The sequence below is a fragment of the Oncorhynchus gorbuscha genome, linkage group LG20, assembly GCF_021184085.1.
Source record: "Oncorhynchus gorbuscha isolate QuinsamMale2020 ecotype Even-year linkage group LG20, OgorEven_v1.0, whole genome shotgun sequence".
Taxonomy (NCBI): Eukaryota; Metazoa; Chordata; class Actinopteri; order Salmoniformes; family Salmonidae; genus Oncorhynchus; species Oncorhynchus gorbuscha.
In genome coordinates, this window is record NC_060192.1 from 9,975,644 (window position 1) to 10,003,101 (window position 27,458).

Consider the following 27,458-nt stretch of genomic DNA (forward strand, 5'->3'; position numbering starts at 1 on the left):
TGGCTTACTGTTCTGTGGTCCACAGCAGCCCTCTCTTTCTATATCCTTGCTTTCTCCCTCTCTTTCTCCCCTCTTTTTTTCTCTTTGTCTTATACCCTCTCTCTCTCTCTTTCACTGCTGCTTTTTCATTACTTTGTACTTTCTTTTAGTCTGTTTTATATTTTCTTTCTCTCACTCTGGTGCATCCTGGTTACTCTCGCTCAGAGAGATGTGCTAGCTAGCCAACATCTCTTCCTATTGCATTCTGGGTTAGGCCGGCATATTTATTTATTTATGAAAGTTGTCAAACAGTGCAGAACCGTCAAACTGTGTCACCCAGACAGAAGCCCAATTTCTCTGGAATGTGTTATTGAAAATTCCCAAGCATTTCAAGTGGTCGACTGAAAGAGTTGGGAAAAGTTTTTAATGTCACGTGCACAAGTAAAGTGAAGTCCGTTTCTTGCAAGCTCTAAACAAGTGTGTGTGTGGGAGAGGAGGATCGGATTCGGCAGTAGGGGGCAGAGAGAGAAAAATCCTCAAATCCCATTTTTGTGAGTTAAATTGACTGAAAATCCAGTTGGTTGACAGCTAAGTGTGTGAAGAATGTCTCCCTGATCACAGCATTTCTTTGAGCGGCCTAGAAGAGGCCTTGAGGAGGCTTGGCCAAGCGGATGTTTGATCCACATCAAGGGTTTTCTTAAAGGCTTCATCCAGAGTTCAGACACAATGCTCTCCAAACAAGTTCTGTTTACTTTGACATCAATATAGAGGCTAAAAGCTTCAACTTGGGCTTCTCTTCGGTTTACTTACAGCCTAATGAAATAGTCTCAAGCAACACTCTAGGAAGGACCAACCACAAACCTAACCCTTATATGAACTGTAACTCAGTAAAATTGTTGCGTTGCGTTCACGGAACAACATCAGAAGCTTAGTAGAACCTTTGAAAAATACATTCCAGCCTCCCGGGTGGCGCAGTGGTCTACGGCACTGCATCGCAGCGCAAGCTATGCCGCCAGAGACTCTGCTCTGTCGCAGCCGGCCGTGACCAGGAGGTCCATGGTGCGAAGCACAATTGGCCGAGCGTTGTCCGGGTTAGGGAGGGTATGACCGGTAGGGATATACTTGTCTCATCGCACACCAGCGACTCCTGTGGCGGGCCGGGTGCAGTGCGCGCTATCCAAGGTAGCCAGGTGCTACCGTGTTTCCTCCGACACATTGGTGCAGCTGGCTTCCGGGTTGGAGGCGCGCTGTGTTAAGAAGCAGTGCGTCTTGGTTGGGTTGTGTTTTGGAGGACGCATGGCTTTTGACCTTCGTCTCTCCCAAGCCCGTACGGGAGTTGTAGTGATGAGACAAGATAGTAACTACTAACAACAATTGGATACCACAAAAAAGGGGGGGGAATGTAAGGTTCCAGAATTTTAAGAAATGGAAAGTGCAGTGCCTTTGGAAAGTGCAGTGCCTTTGGAAAGTATTCAGACCCCTTGACTTTTGCCACATTTCGTTCTAAAATTGATTAAATACATAACTCATCAATCTACACACAACACCCCATAATGACAGAACAAAAACTGTTTTTTAGACATTTTTTGCAAATGCTCCGAGACAGGATTGTGTCGAGGCATAGATCTGGGCAAGGGTAATAAAAAATGTCTGCAGGATTGAAGGTCCCCGAGAACACAGTGGCCTCCATCAATCTTAAATGGAAGATGCATGGAATCACCAAGACTCTTCCTGAAGCTGGCCTACTGGTGAAACTGAGGAATCCAGGGGAGAAGAGCCTTGGTCAGGGGGGTGACCAAGAACCCTATGGTCACTCTGATAGAGCTGCTGAGTTCCTCTGTGGAGATGGGAGAACCAGAAGGCAGCACTCCACCAATCAGACCTTTATGGTAGAGTGGCCAGACGGTAGCCACTCTTCAGTAAAAAGCACATGACAGCCCACTTGGAGTTTGCCAAAATACACCTAAACACTCTCTGACCATGAGAAACAAGATTCTCTTGCCTGATGAGAGGATGTCTTTCAGCAGCAGGGACTGTGAGACTAGTCAGGATCGAGGGAAAGATGAACGAAGAAAATTACAGAGAGATCCTTGATGAACACCTGCACTCTATAAAAAAATAAATTATATATATATATATATATATATATATATATATATATACACGGTCCGCTACCAAAGCCTGTCGACTCTCCTTCTCCGTGGCCAACGTGAGTAAAACATTTAAATGTGTTAACCCTCGCAAGGGTGCCACCATTGTTCCTGTTCCCAAGAAAGCTAAGATAACTGAACTAAATGGCTCTCGCCCCATTGCACTGACTTCTGTCATCATGAAGTGCTTTGAGAGACTAGTCAAGAAGCATTTCACCTCCACCCTACCCTTTGCTTTCCGCCCCAATAGGTCCACTGACGATGCAATCGCCATCACACTGCACACTGCCCTATCCCATCTGGACAAGAGGAATACCTATGTAAGAATGCAGTTAATTGACTACAGTTCAGCATTTAATGCCATAGTACCCTCCAAACTCGTCATTAAGCTCAGGCCCTGGGTCTCGACCCCGCCCTGTGCAACTGGTTCCTGGACTTTTTGATGAGCCGCCCCCAGGTGGTGAAGGTAGGAAACAACATCTCCGCCCCGCTGATCCTCAACACTGGGGCCCCACAAGGGTGCATTCTTAGCCCTCTCCTGTACTCCCTGTTCATCCATAACTGCATGGCCATGCACGTCTCCAACTCAATTATCAACTCTGCAGACGACACTACAGTGGTAGGCTTGATTACCAACAACGACGAGACGGCCTACAGGGAGGAGGTGAGTTCCGTCGGAGTGTGGTGTCAGGAAAATAACCTCTCACTCAACATCAACAAAGTAAAAGGGATGTTTGTGAACTTCAGGAAATAGCAGACGGAGCATTCCACATCGACGGGACAGTAGTGGAGAAGGTGGAAAGTTTAAGTTCCTCGGCATACACATCACGGACAAACTGAAATGGTTCACCCGCACAGACAGCGTGGTGAAGAAGGTGCAACAGTGCCTCTTCAACCTCAGGAGGCTGAAGAAATTTGGCTTGTCGGGCTGTATCACCACCTGGTATGGCAACTGCACCCCCCTCATCCGCTACCAGAGGGTAGTGAGGTCTGCACAACGCATCACCGGGGGCAAGCTACCTGCCCTCCAGGACACCTACACCACCCGATGTCACAGGAAGGCCAAAAAGATCATCAAGGACAACAACCACCCGAGCCACCGCCTGTTCACCCTGCTATCATCCAGAAGGCAAGGTCAGTACAGGTGCATCAAAGCTGGGATCGAGAGACTGAAAAACAGCTTCTATCTGAAGGCCATTAGACTGTTAAACAGCCATCACTAACATGGAGAGGCTGCTGTCAACATACAGACTCAAATACTCTCTGGCCACTTTAATGAATTTACTTAATAAAGGTATCACTAGTCACCCTAAATAATGGCACTTTATGTAATGTTTACATATCCTACATCACTCATCTCATATGTATATGCTGTTCTATACCATCTACTGCATCTTGCCTATTTGTATGTACATATTATTATTCATCCATTTGTGTGTATAAGGTAGTCGTTGTGAATTTGTTAGATTACTTGTTAGATATTACTGCATTGTCGGAACTAGAAGCACAAGCATTTCGCTACACTCACACTAACATCTGCTAACCATGTGTATGTGACCAATAAAATTTGATTTGATTTATTATATATATATATATATATACAGTTGAAGTCGGAAGTTTACATTCACCTAGGTTGGAGTCATTAAAACTCATTTTTCAACCACTCCACAAATTTCTTGTAAACAAACTATAGTTTTGGCAAGTCGTTTAGGACATCTACTTTGTGCATGACACAGGTAATTTTTCCAACAATTGTTTACAGACAGATTATTTCAGTAATAATTCACTGTATCACAGTTCCAGTGGGTCAGAAGGTTACATACACTAAGTTGACTGTGCCTTTAAACAGCTTGGAAAATTCCAGGAAATTATCTCATAGCTGTAGAAGCTTCTGATAGGCTAATTGACATAATTTGAATCAATTGGAGGTGTACCTGTGGATGTTTTTCAAGAAATGCCTTCAAACTCAGTGCCTCTTTGCATAACATCATGGGAAAATCAAAAGAAACCAGTCAAGACCTCAGAAAAAATGGTAGACCTGTAGTCTGGTTCATCCTTGGGAGCAATTTCCAAACGCCTGAAGGTACCACATTCATCTGTACAAACAATAGTACGCAAGTATAAACACCATGGGACCACGCAGCCATCATACCGCACAGGAAGGAGACGCGTTCTGTCTCTAAGAGATGAACATACTTTGGTGCAAAAAGTGCAAATCAATCCCAGAACAAGAGAAAAGGACCTTGTGAAGATGCTGGAGGAAACCGGTACAAAAGCATTTATGTCCACAGAAAAACGAGTCCTATATTGGCATAACCTGCAAAGCTGCTCAGCAAGGAAGAAGCCACTGCTCCAAAACCGCCATAAAAAAGCCAGACTATAGTTTGCAACTGCACATGGGGACAAAGATCATACTTTTTGGAGAAATGTCCTCTGGTCTGATGAAACAAAAATAGAACTGTTTGGCCATAATGACCATCGTTATGTTTGGAGGAAAAAGGGGGAGGCTTGCAAGCCAAAGAACACCATCCCAACCGTGAAGCACTGGGTGGCAGCATCATGTTGTGGGAGTGCTTTGTTGCAGGAGGGACTGGTGCACTTCACAAAATAGATGGCATCATGAGGTAGGGAAATGATGTGGATATATTGAAGCAACATCTCCCACTACAGTGCAAAATGGCTTAAGGACAACAAAGTCAACATAGGAGGCCTATAGAAAATTTGTGGGCAGAACAAACCTGCCTACAAACCTGACTCAGTTACACCAGCTCTTTTAGGAGGAATGGGCCAAAATTCACCCAACTTATTGTGGGAAGCTTGTGGAAGGCTACCTGAAATGTTTGATTGAAGTCAAACAATTTAAAGGCAATGCTGCAAAATACTAATTGAGTGTATGTAAACTTCTGACCCACTGGGAGTGTAATGAAAGAAATCAAAGCTGAAATAAATCATTATCTCTACTATTATTCATTATCTCTACTATTTCACATTCTTCAACTAAAGTGGTGATCCTAACTGATCTAAGACATAATTTTTACTAGTCAGGAATAGTGAAAAACTGAGTTTAAATGTATTTGGCTCAGGTGTATGTAAACTTCTGACTTCAACTGCGTGTTGATATATATATATATATATATATATGAGAGAGTGAGAGCTAATATCTTCCAGAAGGCATGAGTGACATCATTTGGTCCAGTTCCTTCTCTTTATACTACTAAGCTTTGCCTTTGGCTCTAAGCCTGATTTATTGTGACTGTGACATCCTGCAACGTCCCCAAACACCCGTGCGCGCACACACACACACACACACACACACACACACACACACACACACACACACACACACACACACACACACACACACACACACACACACACACACACACACACACACACACACACACACACACACACACACACACACACACACACACACACGTGCACATGCTGACTGATCATTATAGATCATCCAAATCATGTAATCAACAACACCTTTTGATTGGGGAACATGTTGTCTCATACCCACATTTTACGATGGTGAGCTGTGAGCTGGAAAATAACGAGTGTAGACATGTTATAATTAAGTAAACACGTGGAAGAAGTGATTCATTATTAGCAGTCGGAGAGGCTGAAACAGAGAGCTTCTGTACTGTGGCGATTTCCCATCTTCTCATCGGGGGGATTGTAAATAGTCTGAAAGAACAGACCAACAGGACAGTTGGCTTTCTCAACATGTACATACCTCTACTGGTCAGACTACCAGTCATTTTCCAGAACGTTCCTGGAGTCTTCAGAATTTTGGTGATTAAAAGGTCATCTATGGCCACTTTGAATTCATGTGAACATTACAGTTTTGAAAACATGGTTTGTCCCAAATAAAAGTGGTCTCTTACCCCGGGGTATTGTGTAAGTTGAGCGGCTGGACAGGGTACACATTTCCGTACTGAATGAAATATTACCACTCCCTTTTTAATACCACGTTCATCTTTATTTCCCAAACACGATTCAACACAATCACAGTAGATTTGTTGTGTGTTTGAATCATTTAAGCATCGTGTAAACACAGGCTTAATACCTAACAAACACTTTGTACTTTTTAAAACACTTTGAACATAGGCAGCGCCCTGTTGTCATCCCCATACCCCAGCGATAAGGCATTGATCCCAGCGAAACACTTCAATTTGCGTAACTTGAACTTGCCATCGTTCCAACCATTGTCTCAAATTACCCCGTGGACATTGGTTAAACTTACCCCAAGGCCAACATTTTCACTACATTATCCCACACAGCTACAAGGATGCACTTTCATGCTAGTTTTATGCCCTCATACTGAAGCTTATAGAGTCCCCAACTGATGCATAGAACAATTTTTAAATGATCTGCTTTGGTTTAGATATAAACATCTAACACAATAAATTAATTTAATTGGTGAAAATACGTTCTTTTTTATCTAACTTGCTTACCACTGTTTCCATGTGGTTTCTTTCTTCACAGACTCCATTAAATGATGACCTCTACCTAAATATTTGGTCAAATGATACATTTTGTGTATGGTTTCCCTAGAAACAAGGGTGGCTCAACTTACCCCACTCTCCCCTAATATACCCTCCCTTTGCAACCCTATCTGTAGGTGTCTCTCTCTCACACTCAGTAGGGTTAGCCAGGGTGAGCAATTGGCAACATCAGTGGGCTACAAACTGTAAGGAAAGAGTGATGTAGTCCAACCACCACTCCCACACAGTGACATTTATCGCACAGTGGCTGGCTATGTCTTGGGATCCCTGCACATGGTCGAGGCTGTAGTAGCTGGGTGGTCTCCTCTCAATTCTTCCCCTCTCCTCTTTCTCTCCTCCTTCCTACCTTCTTCACTACTCACACTCCCCGGTTTGGAGGAGGAACAATGAGTGGCCCCCACACCCAAAGAGAAAGCAGTGAGGGCCGTTTGGCTTAAAGAGAAGATGCAATGGCTCATGGAAAGCCACGTCATCATTCTGCAACACTGATGTCAGTCTTTCTGTCTGACTGACGAGAGTCCGATTGATTAATACGGATGTCCTACCTTTGCTTTTTAGAGGTGACTTGCTGCTCGATACCGTCTAATCTTTCACCTGGACCCACCTACCTACCTACCTCCCTCTCTCTCTCTCTCTCTCTCTCTCTCTCTCTCTCTCTCTCTCTCTCTCTCTCTCTCTCTCTCTCTCTCTCTCTCTCTCTCTCTCTCTCTCTCTCTTCTCACACACACACACACACACGCACGCACGCACGCACGCACGCACGCACGCACGCACGCACGCACGCACGCACACACACACACACACACACACACACACACACACACACACACACACACACACACACACACACACACACACGTGCGCACACACACACACACACACACACACACACACACACACACACACACACACACACACACACACACACACACACACACACACACACACACACACACACACCCCTCATCCTCTTCGATTGTGTACATTCCCTTAGTCAATCCATGTGTAGTGTTGCTCGTTTCATGTTGAAGAGGGGTCTTATGAAGCCAGTGCTGAAAGGTAGACTCATTATATCACTTTTACAAGCTGACCTACCTGGACGCAGAGCACACTAACTGACAGCTGGCAGAGCTAATCACTGCCCAGGCTCCCTCATTCCGCCCCCTGGGTCTGAGCTTTGAGTGTTTTTTTTTAGAAGTGCTGTACGGTTTGGGGGAAGGGTGAAAAAACTGAGATGGAAAGGAGAATGAGTGCAGAGCAGATGTGTGGAGTTAAACACAGAGGTATGCCAGCACAGTGAAACCGGAGACACAGTGGCAAACTGATCTCCCCTCTTTAACCAGTAACTACTGAACACAGCTATTAGCTACAGCACTTATCCAGCCGATCTGTGCCAGTATGGCCTAATTATAATCAGGCTATGCACCAATTAAACTGTCCTCAGTGGAGGAATTGCTCAAATGTAATGTTATTTTACTGACATTTTACTGTTACTTCTACATTTACTTGACTAATCACCCATCACACTGATTGTATGCTGAAACAGGATGTAAGTCATCCACAGCGCCTGATTGGCTGGTAGGGGTGTCTGGGAGTCTTCTGATTTGCTGTTTGGGGAGGGGGGCCAGGGAGTAATCTCAGAGAGCCTCTGTCTTTGAGGTCTTTTCCAGATTTTCCCTGTCTGACGCTGTAGGTAGGTGGCACTGCCAGGGTAAACCAGCCTGTTTGCCACCGGCTCCAGTACTGTGGCTGCTGCTACTTTTACCATTCCCACCACCACCCTCCTCTCTCTCAGACACGTTCACACACACATTCTGTATCACACACTTACTGACAGGCCTGGCACCAGTTATCCTCATGGTGTGGAAAAATACCCAATTTTAGACAGCATTTGGGAACCAATCATTTGCTTTATAGTAAATCATTGCCAGTAGTTCTAGTCTCTCCCTCTTTTTCTCTTTCTCTCTTTCTCACACACACGCGCACACACACCGTTTTGTATTGCTATCCTTGTGTGGACCAAATCATTGATTCCCATCCTAAATCCTATTTTCCCTCAACCCTAAATCTAACCCTAACCTGAACCTTAACCTAACCATTAACCCTAACCTTAACCCTAACCCTAAATCTATACCTAACACTAACTCCTAACTGTAACCTCTAACCCTAACTCCTAAACCTAACTGTAACCCCTAATCCTAAACCTAACCCCTAAGCCTAAAATAGCATTTTTCCTTGTGGTGACCGGCAAAATGTCTGGTACCCAGAAGGACAGTTAAACAAACACACACACCTATGCGTACAGTCTGCAGTAGGGGTCATCCAGTCCCACGGTGGCCCAGTGTGGGCGTCAGGGGGTCAGGAAGGAGGACATTCCTCTTGAACACAGGAGCCTGTAATAACCATATCTATTAACAGCCGAAGAGAGACAGGAGAATTGGCTCAGACATATGAAATTGTTCTCCCTTTCTCTCTCTCTCTTCCACTTTCCTTCCTCCTTTTCCTCTCCTCCTCCTGCCACTAGTTGGATCCCTCTCATGGTGAAAGTGCTCTGAAGCCATGTCAGTCCCCACGGTAACAGCCGGGTGAAAGGTCCCTAGAGTTAAGGAGGAGAGGAGACGGTTCATAAACACAGCGGAGCTGAGAGCCAACTCCGTGCCAAGCGAACGGGAATCAACGTTTCAGCCCAGTGACTGCAGCCCCCCGTCGTGTAACAGTGCCCTTTCGGAAAATAAAGAATTCTGTGTTCATGTGGTAATAAGGAATGAGTCAACCCAGCCTTCTACATTCTCTCTGTCTCCCCCTTTCTCTTTCTCATCTCTTTTTGTCACCCTAAAACTATTCTGTCACTCTGCGCGGCATGTAGCCTACCGGTTAAAACATCTGTCTGTGTGCCGTTGAACAAGGCACTTAACCAGGGTTTCGCCGGTAAGTCGCTCTGGATAAGAGCGTCTGCTGAATGATGTCAATGGACGTCTCATCGTTCCGCTCATGAGCGAGCGCTCCCGATGTTGCCGCACCCTGTGCTGCTCTCTTCCTCCTCCCCTCTCTTCTAGTTTTCTGCAGCTGAGCTAAGTGGTACAGGAATGCACCAGTGGCAAGTTGGCAACTCTTACTGTAGCCTGCTCTCACCTGCCTATCTCTCTTCTTCTCGTGTCTTGCTCTGCTCTGCTTGGCTCTCAAAGCGTCTGTCACTCAAACTCAAGCGGCTGCCGAGAACTCTCCCTCTGAGCCCAAGAGAATTCCTCTGGAATGTAATAATAAAATATATGCCATTTAGAGGACGCTTTTATCCAAAGCGACTTACAGTCATGTGTGCATACATTCTACATATGGGTGGTCTCAGGAATTGAACCCACTACCCTGGCGTTACAAGCGCCATGCTCTACCAACTGAGCTACAGAAGGACCACCAGAAGGAAGGAATGCACCGCCAAGGCGCGTGGACACTGCATGAAGATATTATACGCCTGTCTTTCTGTCTTTACTGAGGGAGGAAGAGAAACAGATAGAGCTCGAACGAGAGAGATTGACAGTGGAGAAAAGAGAAAATGATGAGAACCAGACTTTTCCATCAGTGACTAGAGCTCCTTCCACTCCTCTTTCCTCGCCCCCCTTCTCTCTCTCTCTCTCTCTCTCTCTCTCTCTCTCTCTCTCTCTCTCTCTCTCTCTCTCTCTCTCTCTCTCTCTCCAGTGACTTTCTGCTCCTTCCTAACCTCAGGCTCCAGAACCTACCCACTGCTCCGAAGTCACGGCGCCTTATCCTCCGAAGCTCTCTGATTGGCTGTCTGTCTCAGAGACGCTTTAATGCTGAGTTTCCACGGTTGACCACAGCCTGGGTTCCATTACTAGGGGAGGGGGTTAGGGCCTGTGAGGTGCTACAAAACCACAGCAACCACAGCCCCGGTTCTAGCTTCTCTTTTACTGTCTGGTCCAAATGTTCTGGAAAGATCTTCCCTTCCCAGACTAGGAGCTATTAGTCTGGAGTTCCTTAAAGTGTCAGCTTAGAAAATAAACGGAGAGATGTATCCAACTCTATACGACTATTTTACTTCTCAACTGCAGAATTTACTAACCTCAGCCTCAGTCTAAATGAGCAAATATATTACCCCCCCCCCCAAAATATGCTAGTTTAGTAGTACCCCTTAAATGTCGCTCCACTCTCAGATTCTGCTTTTGAAGTTAGAAACCCACTCTGCTAAAACAACTGACATGCTAAGACTTCATTCAGTCATGATGGTTAATCATGCAGGCTGCTTCTCTCATTTCCCCTTCAAACAAAAGCAGCTCTCTAGTCGTGGGAGCGATGAGCGGTGACTGAACTAAACATGAGTGTGTATGTGAGGGCCCCGTAGCAAGCAAGCAACCCCCCCTTGTTGGTGGGCTGAGATTGTCCCACAAGGCCTTGCTCTCGGGCCATATGTCTCACAGATGTGGCTGGCTTTCACAAAATGGAGGGAGAGGTTAAACTAGGCGTGCAGATGGGGTGATGGAGAGAGGGATGAAGGTAAGTGGGAGGCGGGTGCTCCTCAAGAGGGTGAGAGTCCCCCCCCCTCCCCTTTTTTCACTTTTGTTTATCCCATGTGTTTTGTTGTACTGTAAGTACTCCTTTAGTCCCTCTTGCGCCCCGTCTCAGTCGCTATGTCTGGTGTATGGATCAGGTCTTGGAGAGGAGGAGAGGGGTTTGGGAAAGTGGGAAAGTGTTTTCGACAGCCACCCAGGGACCACATGCTCTTCTCATTACCGTGTACTCCTTCCTGTCCTTCCTGTCCTCTCTCTCTCTCTCTCTCTCTCTCTCTCTCTCTCTCTCTCTCTCTCTCTCTCTCTCTCTCTCTCTCTCTCTTCCAGACTTATCTCCATCCCTCCCATCTCTGTGGTGTATCTGTTCAGTACTCTGGGCAGTGGTGGAGGGTTGGAGAGAGCTCTTGTTTGCTTTAGACGCTCCAAGACGTTGTTACGATGTCTCCCCGGTCTCCTCTGTCCCAGACTTTGTCGTCTCCTCTGTCCCGTGTTTATCATCCTCCCCTGTTTCCTCTGTCTGGTTCAGTACATTGCCATTTCTGGACTGTGTGCCTTTGAAGGTTTACGATAGTACAGTTTCAGTGCAGCACACCATTTTATTGATGGACTGTACATTTGGAACCCAGGCAGGTGTGTGGTTTTCAGCATGTTACACAAACTGGTGTATTATAACCTCTCTCTCTATCTCTCTCTCTCTCTCTCTCTCTCTCTCTCTCTCTCTCTCTCTCTCTCTCTCTCTCTCTCTCTCTCTCTCTCTCTCTCTCTCTCTCTCTCTCTCTCTCTCTCTCTCTCTCTCTCTCTCTCTCTCTCTCTCTCTCTCTCTCTCTCTCTCTCTCTCTCTCTCTCTCTCTCTCTCTCTCTCTCTCTCTCTCTCTCTCTCTCTCTCTCTCTCTCTCTCTCTCTCTCTCTCTCTCTCTCTCCCCCCCTCCCCAGCTGACGTGTTCCCTGAGGACTTCTCCATCCTGGCTACGGTGAAGCCTAAGAAGGGCTCCCAGTCCTTCCTCTTGTCTGTGTATAACGAGCAGGGCATCCAGCAGCTGGGGGTAGAGGTGGGACGCTCCCCTGTCTTCCTGTATGAGGACCACACAGGCAAACCCAGCCCAGAGGACTACCCTCTCTTCAGAGGACTCAACCTGGCTGACGGAAAGTACGTATTACATCAGTATTAGTATGTTCACCTGTCTAATATTTTGACATATAATACCCTAAAGTTCTACTGTACTGTTTAGCACACTATACGAAAGTACCCCACCCCCACCCCCTTCGTAGGACACAACCTAGCCGACAGAAAGTAGGCTCACCTCATTCCACACATAGTATTACTATGTCATTAGATAGTACACTATAGTACTTCATAGTCAAACTATCCCCTCTTCAGAGGACTCGACCTGGCCAACAGCAGGCAGGTTAACCTTGTCTGATACCATACAATAAAAGAAACCATAGTAGGCCTGGTGCATACGTTATTACTCTGCCTAAATCAAATCCAATCACATTTGAGTGGTCGTGTACACATACACTGAGTGTACAAAACATTATGAACACCTACCTGCTCTTTTCATGACATAGACTGAACAGGGGAATCCAGCTGGAAGCTATAATCCCTTATTGATGTCACTAATTAACTCCACTTCAATCAGTGTAGATGAAGCCTAGACAATTGAGTCACGGATTGTGTACTGTATGTGTAGCTTTCAGAGGGTGAATGGGCAAGTCAAAAGATTGACGTGCCTTTGAACGGGGTTATGGTAGTAGGTGCCAGGCGCACCGGTTTGTGTCAAGAACTGCAACACTGCTTGGTTTTTCCACGCTCAACAGTTTTCTGTGTGTATCAAGAATGGTCCACCAGCCAAAGGACATCTTGAGACAGCTGGATTATATCACACTAGCCCCTGTTATTATATGATATCATAATAAGGTTCACACCGTTTAGCAGACACTGTTATCCGAAGCGACTCACAGTCACGTGTGCATACATTTTTTACATACAGTCGGTCCCTGGAATTGAACCTACTATCCTGGCGTTGCAAGCGCCATGCTCTACCAACGGAGCTACAGAGGACCACTGAAACAAACAAATGTGATGTGCTCTCAGTTTAGCTGCTTGCTTGCTTCTCTGTAATCAGGGCGCAGGTGTGTTTCGCTTTGACGAGTCTGGCGGTTGAACCTTTGTGGGGATTTAGTTGTGTGCAGGTGCTCGGTCACACGTGTTCATTATCCTGGTCTGCTGTCTGTCTGTGTAACACGTCATTTATTATCTAAACACAACCTCAGATGAACAGTATCTGAGCGCTGGGTGCCTCAGTGGCCTGGGATGTGTAGGCATTAAACCCATCCATATCCTTGACCAAAACGCCCTTATACCTCTGTATGGTTATAATATCAGCATATCACAAGTCCTACAGCCAGCAACTGTATCGTAGTGCAACGGGTGTGTGTGAGTCAACCCTTTGTCCATCTCAAAGTAGGTAGAACTGTAGTGAAGTGTGAGGGAGAGAGCGAGAGAGAGAGAGAGAGAGAGAGAGAGAGAGAGAGAGAGAGAGAGAGAGAGAGAGCGCTAACCTTCTGTCCCTCTTCCCAGGTGGCACCGAGTGGCCATCAGTGTCCACAAACAGAGCATCACCGTCATCCTGGACTGTAAAAAGAAGACCACGCAGAAACTGTCCAGGAGCCCACACCCCATCATCGACACCAAAGGAATTGTGGTCTTCGGAACTAGAATACTCGATGAAGAAGTCTTTGAGGTAGGCCTTAAGCTATCTTCTCCAAATGGCCCTTCGGCCTTAGTCCTATTGATTGACGGGGATATTGATTGATTTGTGATCTATAAGCCTTAAGTCGGCGTGAGGAGATCTGCGTCTCTGCCAGTTGGAGATCGTCATCTCTGCCAGGAGGTTTTTAGTCTGGAGTTTCATTCTGGATTTCATTCTATACTCTATACTCATTCTATATTCATTCTATACTGTGTATAGCTGTGTATGTAGTCTGAGCAACTGACCCCCCCAACCCTTCTCTCTATCTCTCTCTCTTCATTTCTCTCCATCTAAACTCACTGCCACATCTTTGTGTACACCAAGGGAGGCGTTAACAGTCAGATGGTGGAGATTTGGTTCACCTCCCCTCTTCCTCCCTTCCTCCTTCCCCTCGCTCTTTAAGCTATGCTTTGTGGTTGGAGATGAGAGAGAGGTTAATGATTTGGAGATAAGTGACAGCCAGACCCTGGGGTTATCAAAGCTGGAGAGACCTAACAAGAATCACATGATGAAACACTGCTGCTTTTGCCAGAGATGGAGAATGGAGACGGGAGAGCGATAAAAATGAAGTGGTGTGTTCTTTTTGAACATTTGATTGTTCATTTGTTTTATAACGAAGTGGCGAAGGAAGGGATCCAACTGTTGCTAATGTCAGCAGTGTTTTTGTTCTTTTTTAAACGGCCCTTGAAAAGGACGAAAGAAAAATACACACACACACACACACACACACACACACACACACACACACACACACACACACACACACACACACACACACACACACACACACACACACACACACACACACACACACACACACACACACACACACACACACACACACACACACACACACACACCCCCCCCTTCCAAATTGAAATCAAACACGCACCCCACAGTCTTTCTACTGTCCCAGTGCTTGGTTAATCCATGTGCTTGTATAAAGAGGATTCGGAGCGAAGCGCTCCATAATAATTAAACACAGTCTGACTTTCTATTTTATTTAACCATTATTTAACTAGGCAAGCCAGTTAAGAACAAATTCTTATTTTACAATGTCGGCCTACCCCGTCCAGACCCTCCACTGACCCGGACAAATTGTGTGCTGCCCTATGGGACTCCTGATCACGGTTGGTTGTGATACAGCCCGGTATCAAACCAGGGTTTTGTCGTGACGCCTCTATAGCACTGACACGCAGTGCATTAGACCGCTGCCCCACTCGGGAGCTCTGACCGACAGGACTGATGCTGTTCCAACTCACCTCTGACCTCCACTGCTCTCTCTGGAGGACAACTACGACGTCACTCCTTCTGGATTCCCCTGGGCTTGGCGTGGAACGAGGGATAGGAGGATGTGGCATAAAACAGCTCATATGGGATGCACTTTATAATCTGTGTTTACACTTACTGCCCAATTCTGATCTGTTTTTCCACTAATTGGTCTTTTGACCAATCAGATCAGATTTTAGTCCAATAATTGTGCAAAAGATACAGATTGGGCTGCCTCGGTAAACAACTTCTAAGATCCACTTCATATAGTCCAAAGATACGTCACGTATTTGATTGATGAGTAGTTATATAGGGATTATAGTGTCGGTGTACGCTTTTTGTTAACCTGCGGTCTATGCTTTTCAACTGCTTTTCAACTGTTATCTTGACTGTTGTGTACATTCCATCTCAGGACAAGACAATAACAAGCTGGCACTTAACAAACTTGTACGAGGCTATAACCAAGCAGGAAAACATACATCCAGAGGCTGCTTTTCTGGTTGCCGGCGATGTTAATCCCGCGTCATTTTGACACGTGATGCCCAACTTCCATCAACACGTCTCCATCGCCACCAGGAGCGATAAAGTCCTAGACTACTGTTATTCTATCCACACGCAAGCATACAAGGCCCTCCCCCTGTCCGCCATTTGTCACATCAGATCATTTATCCGTACTCCTTCTTCCTGTTGACAAGCAGAAGCTCAAACAGAAATGACTCGTGACAGTAGTGCTCTATAATAATAATAATAATAATATATGCCATTTAGCAGACGCTTTTATCCAAAGCGACTTACAGTCATGTGTGCATACATTCTACGTATGGGTGGTCTATAACTATGCAATGACTCTATAGCTCGATACTGTATCACTTACCCTTATACATATCTACCTCTATCGATCCAGTATCCCTGCACATTGTAAATACGGTGCTGGAACTGACCTTGCATAGAGTATGCTGACCTACTTGATCGTGTTCTTCTTGTTTCCTATTTCTTATTATTTTGTGTGTTTTTGTTCTACCTTGTTATTTTTGTTGTATTACATTGTTATTTATTACTGCATTGCTGGGGTTAGAGCTGACGAGAAAGGCATTTCACTGTACTTGTGCATGTGACATTAAAACTTGGTCGTAAGTCACAAAGACCCAGCACGCACCCCCTTAGCCCGGTCTGTTTTTCGCCAGAGAGAACGTGTGTGTGTGTGTGTGTGTGCGCCCGCTCCTGGGTTTTTAACTCCTTCTCGTTGGAGCCTATAGGAGCCTTCCTACAACAACAGCCACAACAACAGCCTGACCGTTAACTTGGTAACAGAACAGGCGGACATTTTGTGAAAGATGTTTCAAACGTTCCCTCCCGATGCTGTGTGTCTGCCAGACCAGTTCGGAGACGGCACAGGCTTCTAGCACTCACAGAAAATGGAAAATATGCCACATAGTTTCCAAATTATGCTTCCCCCTCTCCCCTTTCTCTCCTTTACTCATTCTCTCTCCCACACTCCCTGTTCCCTTACTTGACTTGAGTCTGATGGGCTGCCAGAGGTTACAGCTTAGAGGTGGGTGAGCAGGAAAACAAAGGAAAACACATTTGATTTCAGTGGCAGGGCCATTTAATTCAATTGGTCAGATTCCTGTACATTTCCAGTTTCACATCTTGAGGAAAAATGTACTGACTACGACTGTGAAATGTGGCTGTCTCGCCGAGCGATCTTAAAACGAACGCTCTGGATGAGAGCGTCTGCTAAATGACTCAAATGTAAATGCAATCGTGTAAGGAGGCACGGAGAACAAAAAAGACAAGAGAGAAAGGGAGAGTTGAGAGAGATGTGGGGGGGATCGGACAGAGGGGAGGGGGTTGGATTGGAATATAAAAACGTAAAAAAAAGAGAAGTCTGGCTCTCAGCATTTCCTTGTATATCGCCAGAAAGTTTCCCGAAATAGGCTTCTGTCACGATTTCTGAAGCTAGGGATTTAGAAAGAGATCTATTTACCGTGAGAGAGAAGCAATAAAACATCAAAGAGAGAGAGAGAGAGAGAGAGAGAGAGAGAGAGAGAGAGAGAGAGAGAGAGAGAGAGAGAGAGAGAGAGAGAGAGAGAGAGAGAGAGAGAGAGAGAGAGAGAGGTGGAAATAAAAAGAGAGCCAGAAAGAGCGACGAGAGAGTCTCTATCTAACCCCTGTGAATAGAGGAATTATTATGAACAATAATGTTGTTGTCTGCCTGTGAGGCTTCCCAAGGAGGCGGAGCCTGCTCTGTACATACCGCTGTAAAGTGGCAGCTATGTTGGAGAGGTTCGTGGTTCGGTTGTTGACATTGACACGTGGTGGTTTGAGAGCGGGTGCTTATGTTATGTTTAAGTGCCGTACTGTGTGTGACTGTGGCATTTCTGTGAGTGTATGGGTTTGCGAGTCGTACCGCTTACGAGGATACTGCCTGGCATCATTTTACAACGCCAATGTGATACAGTATCTAGCTATAGAGTCATTGCATAGTTATAGAGTATATGGTGCTTACCCCTTTCTCTCCTTTACTTATTCTCTCTCGCCATTCTCTCCCACACTCCCTGTTCCCTTACTTGACTTGAGTCTGATGGGCTGCCAGAGGTTACGGCTTAGAGGTGGGCGAGCAGGAAAACAAGGGAAAACACATTTGACGTTTCTCTTTGCTAGTAGTACCGTTTACGATGACGTTGCAGGACATCGTTCACAGTGCCAGTGTGATGCAGTATCTGGCTATATAGTTATAGAGTACTGTAGTCGTGGCCGTGTCATATTTATTCAACCTTTATGCAATTATCATTCGCCCTGCAGGAAGAGTAATTCACCAGAATTCATTTTCATATTTTGCGTGTGCACGTGCGTGTGTCCGTTTTATGCATGTTTGTGTGTGTGTGTGTGTGTGTATTTATGTGTCTGTATGCGTTTGAGTGCACTTGTGTGTCTGTGTGCGTGAGAGAGAAAGAGACACTCTTAGAGGGCGTCGGCAGACCGTGTCCCCGGATCTTAAACGCTGTCGTTTCCCATTGTCTGTGCCAAGATAAACCTGGGATAATAAGGCCCATCCCCTGGCAGCCAGGCAGGTAGACAGGAAACAACATTATGTGGAATGAATGGCTGTGGCCACAGAGGAGCGAGAGAGAGAGAGAGAGAGAGAGAGAGAGAGAGAGAGAGAGAGAGAGAGAGAGAGAGAGAGAGAGAGAGAGAGAGAGAGAGAGAGAGAGAGAGAGAGAGAGAGAGAGAGAGAGAGAGAGAGAGAGAGAGAGAGAGAGAGCCAATACAGACAGGACAGATGTGATCCAGTCTGTAAGCTCTCGGTCTTCTCTACGGGACTGGGACAGAGACAGGCAGTGAGGTAGGGGAGGAAGGAGGGAGGGACGTTGAGAGAGGGGGAGATAAGAGAGAAAGGGTTGGGGGGGGGCAGAAAGAAGGAGAGGACAGAAGAGGGAGGAAAAGTACGTGGGCAGAGGAAGAGAGAGAAGGAGAGAGAGACTGAGGGAGAGAGGGGTGGATGGATGTATGGGGCACAGGACTCTGTTGGCAGACACAAATTGAATTTTTATACTTTGTGAAAGTTCAGTCAGAACTAATGGGGAACCGTTTACTCTCTCAACAACTGTCTATTTTGGCAATAAGTAACATATTGATCCTCCAAAAAAAGGGCAATATAGACAAAGAGAATGAGTACAGAGACATAGAAAAGGGGAGGGTGACAGAGAGAAAGAGAGACACAGAGGTGCAGAGAGAGAGTGAGAGAAAAGGAGAGCGAGACCAAGAGGTCAAGAGAGACCGAGGTGGAGAAAGAGAGGGCTAGCCATAGGTAAGAATGTGACGGGTTTTTGGTCCAGGACCTGGAAAGAATGAGGAGTTCTCTTCTCTCTCCACTGATGTCAGCCTTTGAACGGTGGCCATAATGCGTGACATCATCCAGAGGTTTCCATGGTGCTGCTGATAGGTTGTCCCAGGAAGAGGGTGGCTGGACAGGGGGAGGAGTACTAAGGGGGAGGTAGAGCAGGAGAGGAGAGGAAAGGAAAAGACAAGGGGTCGGTAAAGATAGAGGGAGGGTTGAGGGAAAGACAGGGGAGGGCGGAGGTAGAAGGAGAGGTAGGCTGCAGGTATGGCGGCACAAAGGAGTCAACAGAGGCAGCAGGAAGGTAGAAATAAGGGTTAGGGTTGGGGTGAGACAGTAGGGGGATGGAGGTATAAACCGGGACAGACAGGGGTGAGGTGTAGGGCTCCTGTGAGGGAGACAGGTGAAGTGAATGGGGTAGGGCCAGGGACAGACAGGGGTGAGGTGTAGGGCTCCTGTGGCAGCAGTGCTGTGAGCCAGGAAAAAGCAGTAAACCACAGGAACCCATGATGCTCGTTAAGAGGATTCATTTCAGATTATTACAGAGCTAAAAGAAGTTTCCCATGTCCTGTTTCCTCTTTTTCACATTCTTCACTTTCTTTTGGTCCGTCCTGCATTTCATAGCCTCTCGTCAGGTAAACAAAACACAGATAGAAATAGAGATATGGGGATCAAGGTAATTGCAGTTCCAGGTACTCCCTCTACAGAGACTGACAACTGACAGGTGAGTTAGCAGAATTCCTATCAAGAAGATTTGTCAGTGATAGATGGTCCGGCTCCGGTTCTCGTCCCGAAGGTCAACAAGCGAGAGGGAAAAAAACATGAAATGAACTATACAACATACATATGTAATTCCACTTGGTGTGCATGCAACTCACCCCATCACTTTTCCAGTGGGGTCAGTTAGGAGTTCCTCACACAGGTGCAGATGCCCAGACTTTGAACTCCTTTTTCTATGTCCTGCAGTGTGGGGATCGGTGATGTGCTCCATCGGGACTCCACGAGGCTCCCGTTTGATTGTTTCTCTATCGTTAGCCCTTATTGCAGAGCCACTGTAACAGTGGACTCTCAGTCGTGAAGCTGAAGTCATAACTCTTAACTGTAGCTGACATATTGGCTAACTTTGTTTTACTTTCAGGAACTTGTAAAAAAAAATACCTGTAAAAGTACATTTTCGTCTTGTGCTTTGAAACAGTTAGCCACCTAAACGGATGATAAATGGCATCACTCACCAAGGTCCTTAGAACTAGTCTGTAGAGCAGGACCAAAGACTACAGTGATGGTGGCTGAGATGGTAAAGAAGCAGACTTTAAGAGCCTCTGTAGACCACCAAGCTTATATACCCAGACATTACTTTTTGTTCTCAATAATTATCGTTCTCAAAAAACGTTTCTACACAATAATCAGGAAAGGCCTTCAAAATATATATACCCCCACTGCAGTTCTCCCACTAGGGGTTGCGACCCCAACTTTGAATACCACTATTAGGTCCTCTTTGTGTGCTTTCTTTCTCAGGTACATAGTGTCTCATGTCTCTGTTGACCATTGAATAGTGTCATGTATTTTTTACGTCTCTTCGCAGTTTCTGAAGCAGTATAAAAGTGGAGTCCCCAAACGAATAGCTTCAGTGGCTCATACTTCATTCATAGACTTTCTATTCTCGGACGGTAGCCTGACGTCTCGGGTACGGTTTGACACGCATTGAAAAGGGATCAAATGAGGCTGAATTATTCAATATTCAAGAACCTTACTGTTTGGTTAGCTTACTTCATTCACGCTTGGCCTTCTCCTATGATGCCTTTTTGGAATATACTATGCTTAATTAACCCTGTGAGAACACACTAGCTGCTCGCTCTTAATGAGATATTATATGGTCTTATGTTGAGTTTAACACAGTTCAGTCATCTAGCCCCAGACAGACAAGTTTCTCCCCTGGATCACCGGGAGAATTTCCTTAATTCATGGCAGATGTCTGGGTTTCAACTCAACCCCCCCCCCCCCTCACCCCTCCCTCAACCCCTCTCTCAACCCCCTTAATGATCGGAGCAGGCCCACATGTAGAAGTGTGCCCTCAGCACTTCTTTTGCGGCTTTCAGCAAATGGCCAAGCCAAACATTCCCAATGTGCACCTCTGCACCACCTTCCCCCAGTGCTCCTGGCCAACGTCATAGTCAGAGAGGCGGACTGGAAAAAAAATCCATCCATAATCCTGTGAGGTGGAGGTGACTCTCTCGCAAGAAAAGGGGAGGGGGGAGGAGAAAGGGGAGAGAAAATGGGGCGGAAGGGAGTGGATGGTACCCAAAGAGGAGAGGGGGAGGAGAGAGAGGACCCAAAGCGTATCCAGAAGCACGACAAGAGCAGAAGGGGGTGAGGCAGTTAGGGAAGGGGTGTGGGGAGGGTGAGGGGGTCTGGTGGATAAGTGAGGTGATAGACCCATCATGGCTTTCGGCAGCTTCACTGAGCTCTGAGAACCAGCCACTGTCTGGAGAGGATACTGTGTATGTGTATAAATGTGACTCACCACCTGGATTCGCTCTTTTATAGCAACATTTTTTTATATATTTTTTTACATTGGATCCAAGTAGAGACTCAGAGCTACAAAATGGTATATCATACACTGCATGTTTGAGGAACAATGGGAAAGTAATTATGCTTTGAATGTTGATAAACTTGTAAACTCACTTTTTAGAAAACGGCCTATGAATGTTTTGGTATCTTTGTCCACACCCATTTAGCATCGTTCACACCCTCTTAAGCTTTAGCCCCACCCATCTCGTTTCGCTCTCGGAGTGTTCAGAGCGCACGCTTGACGCTCCGGCCAATGATTTGTTTACCTCTGGATAACATGAACACCGCCTAACTAGCTCTGCTGGCAACAATTTAATTACTATTTTTTGCCGACGTTTACTAACCCCGGCCATATTCAACGGGTGTTGTACATTTTAGCGTAAGACATGTAGCTTGCTAGGTAAACAATTAACCTAGCTAGGTAAACAACGTGTAAGATCACACACGTCAAGTAACATTAGCTAACGAGCCGCCCAGCTAACAATGGACATAGTGTCAAATCATGTCATTACCACCCTGCATGAAGCTGCTGGGAGCAAACCAGCCAGCCAGCTAGCTAACATTAGGCTCCAACTAGCAAAGCAAACGGTTCTGGGATACGAATGTTAACATTATACACTTAACATTTGCTAGGGAGCCAGCCAGCTAACTTTAGCTAGCTAACAGTACACTTTAGCTTGAATTGAAACCACTTTCTGTAAAAATGTATTGTCAAAAATATTTGAAAATGTAGCTAGCTAATGCTAGACTATCTTACCCGTCCGTGTACATCATCATGCATGATGGATGCGTCTCCCTGTCACGGATGCCATGCCACGGTTGCCCTTAGTTTGAAGATGTAATCCAGAGACAGGTGTTTTGTACATCTCTTTAGCTATTACTCTAATGCCATTGATTTCAAAACTCAAGCGCCAGGAAGTGGAGAGCAACACTTATGCAGCTTCACTACACGATTCATTAAACAAAAGATGTGTTCGACAGGATTTCCAACACAGCTCAAATAGACAGAAGCCTTTTACAGTTGAAGTCGGAAGTTTACATACACTTAGGTTGGAGTCATTAAAACTCGTTTTTCAACCACTCCACAATTTTTTGTTTTGGCAAGTCGGTTAGGACATCTAGTTTGTGCATGACACAAGTAATTTTTCCAACAATTGTTTACAGACAGATTATTTCACTTATAACTCACTGTGTCACAATTCCAATGGGTCAGAAGGTTACGTACACTAAGTTGACTGTGCCTTTAAACAGCTTGGAAAATTCCAGAAAATTATGTCATGGCTTTAGAAATATCTGATAGGCTAATTGACATCATTTGAGTCAATTGGAGGTGTACCTGTGGATGTATTTCAAGGACTACCTTCAAACTCAGTGCCTCTTTGCTTGACATCATGGGAAAATCTAAATAAATCAGCCAAGACCTTGTAGACCTCCACAACTCTGGTTCATCCTTGGGAGCCATTAACCAAACACCTGAAGGTACCACGTTAATCTGTACAAGCAATAGTACGTAAGTATAAACACCATGGGACCACTCAGCCGTCATAACTACAGACTACGGTTGCAACTGCACGTGGGGACAAAGATCATACTTTTTGGAGAAATGTCCTCTGGTCTGATGAAACAAAAATAGAACTGTTTGGCCATAATGACCATTGTTATGTTTGGAGAAAAAAGGGGGGACTTGCAAGCCGAAGAACACCATCCCAACCGTGAAGCACGGGGGTGGCAGCATCATGTTGTGCGGGTGCTTTGCTGCAGGAGGGATTGGTGCACTTCACAAAATAGATGGCGTCATGAGGTGGCAAAATTAGGTGGAAATATTGAAGCAACATCTCAAGACATCAGTCAGGAAGTTAAATCTTGGGTCTTCCAAATGGACTATGACCCCAAGTATACTTCCAAAGTTGTGGCAAAATGGCTTAAGGACAACAAAGTCAAGATATTGGAGTGGCCATCACAAAGCCCTGACCACAATCCCATAGAAAATTTGTGGGAAGAACTGAAAAAGCATGTGCGAGCAAGGAGGCCTACAAACCTGACTCTGTTACACCAGCTCTGTCAGGAGGAATGGGCCAAAATTCACCCACCTTATTGTGGGAAGCTTGTGGAAGGCTACGCGAAATGTTTGACCCAAGTTAAACAATTTAAAGACGATGCTACCAAATACTAATTGAGTGTATGTAACTTCTGACTCACTGGGAATGTGATGAAAGAAATAAAGCCTGAAATAAATCATTCTCTCTACTATTATTCTGACATTTCACATTCTTAATTAAAGTAGTGATCCTAACTGACCTAAGACAGGGAAGTTTTATTTGTATTAAATGTCAGGAATTAAGAAAAGCTGAGTTTAAATGTATTTGGCTAAGGTGTATGTAAACATCCGACTTCAGCTGTATATGGCAGACCAATCCAAACTCCTCTCTCGGCATGTCCAGCCGACTCATTATCTCAGCCAATCATGGCTAGTGGGAAGGTTGTTGGCTTTTGTCACGTTCATAGTTAGGAGACCAAGGCACAGCGTGATATCAATACATCTTCTTTAATTAGCGAAGAACACTAAACTAAATAACAAAAACGACTGTGACGAAAATACGAGTGCTGACATGCAACTACACATAGACAATTACCCACCAAACCAAAATGGAAAATGTACAACCTAAATAGGATCCCCAATCAGAGACAACGATAAACAGCTGCCTCTGATTGGGAACCAATTCAGGCCAGCATAGACCTACATTTACCTAGACATACCAAAAACCATAGATATGCAAAAAAAAACTAGAAAAGACAAAAACACACATACCACCCTCGTCACACCCTGACCTAACCAAAATAATAAAGAAAACAAAGTTAACTAAGGACAGGGCGTGACACCTTTTTCTGTGGCTTAACCACCAATGCTCGTAATTTAGCAATTGTATTTGTGTTTATATATGGCATACAAGTTAGTTGTTAAGGCACATGAAAGTTTACATGTTCCAGTTGGCTTTTCTGCCTAAAAATGCATTTTGATTTAAAAAAAAGTATGTTAAATTGGCTCTCCTGTGAAGTCATGACTTGCGACATTCACGTAGTTTCCTGAGAATGGTCACAAATGTTTGTGTGTCTTAAGTGTGTGTGTGTGTGTGTCTTAAGTGTGTGTGTGTGTCTTAAGTGTGTGTGACTTAAGTGTGTGTGTGTGTCTTAAGTGTGTGTGTGTGTCTTAAGTGTGTGTGTGTGTCTGTGTGTTGCTGTTACAGCTTCTGTGCCCATTTGTCTCCACATTGGTGTACTGTACAGTATGTGTGTTTGTGTGTCCCTTCGCTCTCTTGGCCCTGCTGCCCACAATCTGACACACCGAGAGAAAAAACACTTTAGAAAAAGTTTACGTTTAACCTGGACCTCCGTTTCAAAATGTGAATCAGCCAATTAGAATCGCCACGCAAGATTTTTGTCTTGGTTAACCGAGATTAAACTGCTCTAAGGAGTGACTCCAATCCACACTTTGGTTTTGGTAAGTCAAACACTTCTGTTAGCATTTTTGGACTAAGAACTTTGTTTTACTCTGCATAGAGTGTCTGGAGGTACACTTCAACACTGCTGTGATGTTACCGGCACACTGACTGTTTTGGAAAACAATACCGATGGAAGGCCCATCTTTTTGTGAGAAATTACACTGGTCACTCAAAACATTCATAAAATATGTATTATTTATAAATAGCCTACACTTAATGATTTTATAAGGACCTATATTAAACAGCTTATGAATGATCTTATAAATCATTGTTAAATACTTTAAAAAGTTGTTGGTAAATGTGTGAATAATTAGGTTATTAGCATTTACAAATGTGGGAGTAATGATCAATAAATGATGAATAAACTATTTACTAACCCATTGTAAATGCTTTATTACGTTGAATTAATATACAGTTCTACCCTCTCCTGCCCCCACCTGGGCACAAATGGAACAGCACTGGTTAATGGCTGGAAGGTGGATGCTGTACAGGGCATGGCTTGATCTACTGATATAGCCTTGTATTTTGAGATACTACAGATACAGGCCCATATACACACATCCTCTTGTCTTTTCATTTGGATCCCTGCTTTAGAACTTGGTCTTTTGCTCTCCTTCCATCCCTCCTCTCACATACACAGGCCTGCAGCCGTACCTTGAACACGCTGGATGGGTTTGTCCTGCTACTCCATGACTTACGGACACAGGCAGCAGTTTTTCCATTGAGGGCTGGCTGGGAGTATAGATCGTATTTCACCGTATCCCACAGAGATGCTGACAGGGCAGTGTGTGTGTGTGTGTGTGTGTGTGTGTGTGTGTGTGTGTGTGTGTGTGTGTGTGTGTGTGTGTGTGTGTGTGTGTGTGTGTGTGTGTGTGTGTGTGTGTGTGTGTGTGTGTGTGTGTGTGTGTGTGTGTGTGTGTGTGTGTGTAGTACTGTTATTGTCTGGATGTGCTCTGTTAAACACCAGTCTGATGGGATATGTGATGCTTAGTTCAGCAGAAAGAAACGGTTCCCCCAGATCCCGCCATTCCCTCAGAAATAGGACCTGTAATTGGGGCGTCTCTGAATGTTCTGCCAGGGCTATGAAATACAGCCATTGCTGTTTGTGTGCCTGGTAAAGTGTGTGTGTCAGTGTGTGTGTGTTTCTCTCTCTCCTCTACCGATCCTATAATCTTTGATATTTTTATTTATTTTCTTGGGTTAAGCCAAACCATTGCTTGTCCATGCCATCTCTTGCCTGAGGATACAGTAGTGGCCTCTCATAGTACACTGAAGGAATACACAACTACTGACTCTGCAAAGCCATACATACAGTACGCTTCCATATAACATCCCCTCCATTAGTTCAGCCGCGGTGCTAATGCCAAGGCCCACTGACATCATATTGATAAATGGTGGTTTGATCAAGGCATGGTTAAGGCCATAGAAATACATATATTGAAAACATTTGGTCTACATTGAATATGAACTCTTTGGCAGCAGGCGATATAAGGAAAAATATGAGTGTATGTATACCTGGGGAGTGTAGTAATGACATCCACCAGAAGTCTTTGTACTGCCAGTGTAAGCAACACTTGGCTGGGCCTTTCTGTTGTAAAGAGACCAAGGTTTGCGTCCCAAATGGAAACCTATTCTCGATGTAGTGCACTACTTTTTGACCAGTGCTCATAGTGCTCTGGTCAAAAGCAGTGCACCACAGATGTAGGATTTTAATTGAATCAGTCTTTTGTTGCTGATAATTTTCCACTTGAAAATGTCTGACTTGTTTTGCCCTACACACTGAAAAATGAGAGTTCCTCAAGGGTTCTTTGGGAAGGGTGATAGTTCTTTATTGCACCATAATGACTCAAAGAACCCTTTCAGCTCTTGTTTCTTTACTGTATGGAATTTGAACAATATAATATGGATGACCAAATTCATTTTTTAAAACCTGTATGTTTCTTCAGAAAGGTCTACAAAGAACCTTTCAGATTGAAAAGGGTTCTTTATGGAACCGTTCTCCACAAAGGTTCTATAAAGAACCATAAAAAAACGGATGTAATCCTTTTTTTGGTTCTATATAGAACCTTTTTTAAAATGGTTCTTTATAGAACCGTAGGAAAGGTTTCTTTATAGCACTGTACAGGTTCCATTTAGAACCTTATGAGCATGGTTCTTTATTGAACCTTCAAAAAAGGGTTCTGTTGTATATAGCACCAAAAAGGGTTCCGCTATTATGGTTACAAGCCAAAGAACCTCTATCTTAGAACCATCATTTTGTTGTGCGTAACTAAAATTGTATCAACCCCTACAAAAATCTCCATTCATTATTTCCTTGTTGCTGCAGGATTATTTTCCTGCTTGTAGCAAACTGTCTCAAATTAA

The 27,458-nt window shown here is 44.9% G+C and overlaps 1 protein-coding gene across 4 annotated transcripts in view; it reads left to right on the forward strand.

Moving 5' to 3' along the window:
- Positions 1-27,458, forward strand: part of LOC124006811 (collagen alpha-1(V) chain-like) — a 125,697-nt gene that overhangs the window by 37,853 nt on the left and 60,386 nt on the right. For all 4 annotated transcript variants that reach the window (XM_046316976.1, XM_046316977.1, XM_046316978.1 and 1 more), the window contains exons 3-4: positions 12,097-12,310; positions 13,745-13,907. In XM_046316976.1, coding sequence (XP_046172932.1) covers positions 12,097-12,310; positions 13,745-13,907 — 377 coding nt within the window. The remainder of the gene's footprint in view (positions 1-12,096; positions 12,311-13,744; positions 13,908-27,458) is intronic.